The sequence below is a fragment of the Haplochromis burtoni genome, unplaced genomic scaffold (genome assembly GCF_018398535.1).
Source record: "Haplochromis burtoni strain Fernald_Lab_line unplaced genomic scaffold, NCSU_Asbu1 Contig_753, whole genome shotgun sequence".
NCBI classification, from domain to species: domain Eukaryota; kingdom Metazoa; phylum Chordata; class Actinopteri; order Cichliformes; family Cichlidae; genus Haplochromis; species Haplochromis burtoni.
In genome coordinates this window covers 144460-147205 of record NW_024583114.1, presented here as the reverse complement: position 1 = coordinate 147205, position 2746 = coordinate 144460, and the positions used below count along the sequence as shown (strand labels likewise).

The 2746-nt window shown below is 49.6% G+C and overlaps 1 protein-coding gene across 1 annotated transcript in view; it reads left to right on the top strand.

The window, feature by feature from the left end:
• Positions 1 to 2670, top strand: part of mogat3a (monoacylglycerol O-acyltransferase 3a) — a gene marked incomplete at its 5' end in the record, with an annotated part of 4897 nt that extends 2227 nt beyond the window's left edge. Inside the window, 5 exon segments of the mRNA XM_005950180.2 lie at positions 169 to 299; positions 526 to 569; positions 648 to 738; positions 982 to 1090; positions 2139 to 2670. Coding sequence (XP_005950242.2) covers positions 169 to 299; positions 526 to 569; positions 648 to 738; positions 982 to 1090; positions 2139 to 2293 — 530 coding nt within the window.
• Positions 2671 to 2746: the final 76 nt, after the last annotated feature.

The following is a 2746-nucleotide window of genomic DNA, read 5'->3' as shown; positions in this document are numbered from 1 at the left end:
GGAGTCCTCAGAGTGTACACGCATCACTGCACACATCTGTAACACTCCGTGGATCCAGCTGTTGGTATCTGCTGTGCAGATGTTGTTAGTGAGGTACCCGTCTATGCCTTGTGGTAACCATGGTAACAGGTGAGGGGAGGAGTCACTTGTCACCCGTGTCTCTGTCAGGTCTGGTGTCCAGCTCCAAGTCCAGTCTCTCGTACCTGGTGAGCCGTCCTGAAGGAGGGAACGTGGCCGTCGTCGCAGTGGGTGGAGCTCCCGAGGCTTTGGACGCTCGGCCCGGAGCTCTCACCTTACAGGTACGTGTAGAGTCCTGCTGTGACCGCGACTCGCAGCTCCGCCCCATCGCGGTTACATCACTGACGTAGAAAGAGGAAGCTGTGTGGAAACAGACCGCACTCAGTGACATCATCGGGTTATTAGCACAGTGAAACATGAGGTCAGAGGTCACAGCCTGGACTAACCACATTTTAAATTTTAAATCCTGCTTTTCCTCACCGAGCGCCGTCTCCGTCTGTTTTTCAGGTTCAAAACAGGAAGGGCTTCATCAAACTGGCTCTCAAACATGGGTGGGTGGAGCCTGCAAAGAGGGCGGGGCCGAGAGGGGCAGGACTATCACCTGACTGACTGTGTTTGTCTGTGTGCAGAGCTCAGCTGGTTCCCGTCTTCTCCTTTGGAGAGAACGAGCTGTTTGATCAGATCGAGAACCCGACCGGCTCCCCTCTGAGGAGGCTGCAGGTCAGAGGTCACACCCCACATCACCGTAGACGCTTCAGGGTAACCTGCTAGATAAAGGAAGCACAGGGGCCCTCACAACCTTCTACAATCATTTACCACAGCTCTGATTGACCCTATAGCAGCCTCTCAGCGGCCACGAAGCTGATACACTGAACATAATCTATTCATCGCTGCACTTTTACAGCTGCTTGAAATGACTGTGTGGCTATTATGGGATACCAGTGTGTTATCCTGTGTCTACAGAACCGACTGCAGAGCATCATGGGAATAGCCATGCCTTTGTTTCATGCCCGAGGAGTTTTCCAGTACAGCTTCGGCCTGATACCCTACAGGAAGCCCATACGCACCATCGGTACGAGCACACAGCTTCAACCCGACCCTGACTCAGTCTTTATCCCATCCTAATATAATGCTAACCTGATGCTGTTGCACTGTCGTTCCTCTAATATAGACTCAGACCTAATGGTAACTCCATCTGTGTCCCGTGTTGACTCAATGCTAACTTGATGCTGTTGCACCGTCCTGCGCCTGGCGCGTCCTGTTGCACACTTGTCCTTTATGTCGTCCTGTGTTGATTGTGTTGAACACTGTGTCGTTTCACTGTGTACTGTATGGTTAAAAGGACAATCAAGCCTCTTCACTTGACTTGCTGACCTTTATGGTGTTCATCTAATGCTAAACCACAGCTAACCAAGTGTACAGCACACTGAGCACTAGGAGGGGATGGTGTTGGTCTGCTTTAGTCCCTTGGAGTCCGTATCAGCTCCCGTTCCTATCTCAGTTTTTAAACACCCTCTGCCCTTTGTTATCTCTGGCCCAGTGTCAGCCTGTGTCAGCCCCGTTGGCTGCTTGTTGGGTTTATCTAGGCACAAAGCTGCTGGAACACAAGCCCAAACTGCACAACCAAACCGACGAGACAGAGCTTTTTGTCCTTGTTAGCGAGGGACGTCAGCCCAGGCCTTCACCTGACCTAATTGAATATGCAATTACAAATACATGTGGCATTGTTAAGCAGGTATACCTGAACAACATCAGTGTCTGTAGTCTGTGTGTGGGTGCAGCTGTACCATAGATAGACATGCGACCTTTCAATGCACTTAAACTGTGTCTGCAGGACAGCAGAGTGGGCGTCTCGCTAAATGATCAGAACAGGAGGTTGCAGTAGGTCATGTGTCAGATGAGCATCTAAAGGTCAGGACAGTTTCTAAAGCTCTGATGGAAATGATAACGTCGAGGCTGCTTCCTCGTCTCGTGGTACACAAGTGCACACAGAATCAGACCTAATAAGGATCTGATTGTCAGCATACGAGTGATGTATGTTTCTAAGCATAAAGGACGATATAAAAGATCAATTCCAACACTGCTGTCAGCCTCATGCTTCTTTCTGCCTCTGCCCTCAGTGGGGAAGCCCATCCCAGTGGTCCAGACTCCGAGTCCCAGCAGCGAGGACATCGAGAGTCTTCATAAAGTCTACCTGCAGAATCTCGCTGAGCTCTTCGAGCAGCACAAACGCAGCTACGGCCTTGCTGACGACCAGCACCTCGCCTTCATCTGATGGAGCGCGTGAACGTTGAACTATGAACTACATTCATGTAAACACCTGACCTGTGTGTGACTTGCATGTGATTTCACTATGAGTTGGATCTGCTTGCAGAGCCCGTTGACTTAAATTGGAAATTCCAAAGCTGCTATCAGGAAGCACTGATTACAATAGCAAAAGCTAACAGTGCTGGGAGGAGCCATGCATTTAAATAGGAGCTAACACACAGTGGGAAGCATTCAGGTCATAAGGAAACACTTGCAGGAATCTGCCTGTAATGGGCTTTGCTAACGTTAATGCTAATGGAGCTTTCATGGTACGTTTAAGGGTGTCATCAAGACCACTCTCGTGGGTTTATGTGCAATAAATCATGTAATAGGATCACAGGTAAATGGACTGGTTCTTATTTTGTGCTTTCCTGCTTCGAGCAGTCCTAGCGATTTACACAATTCACCCACAGTCATACTC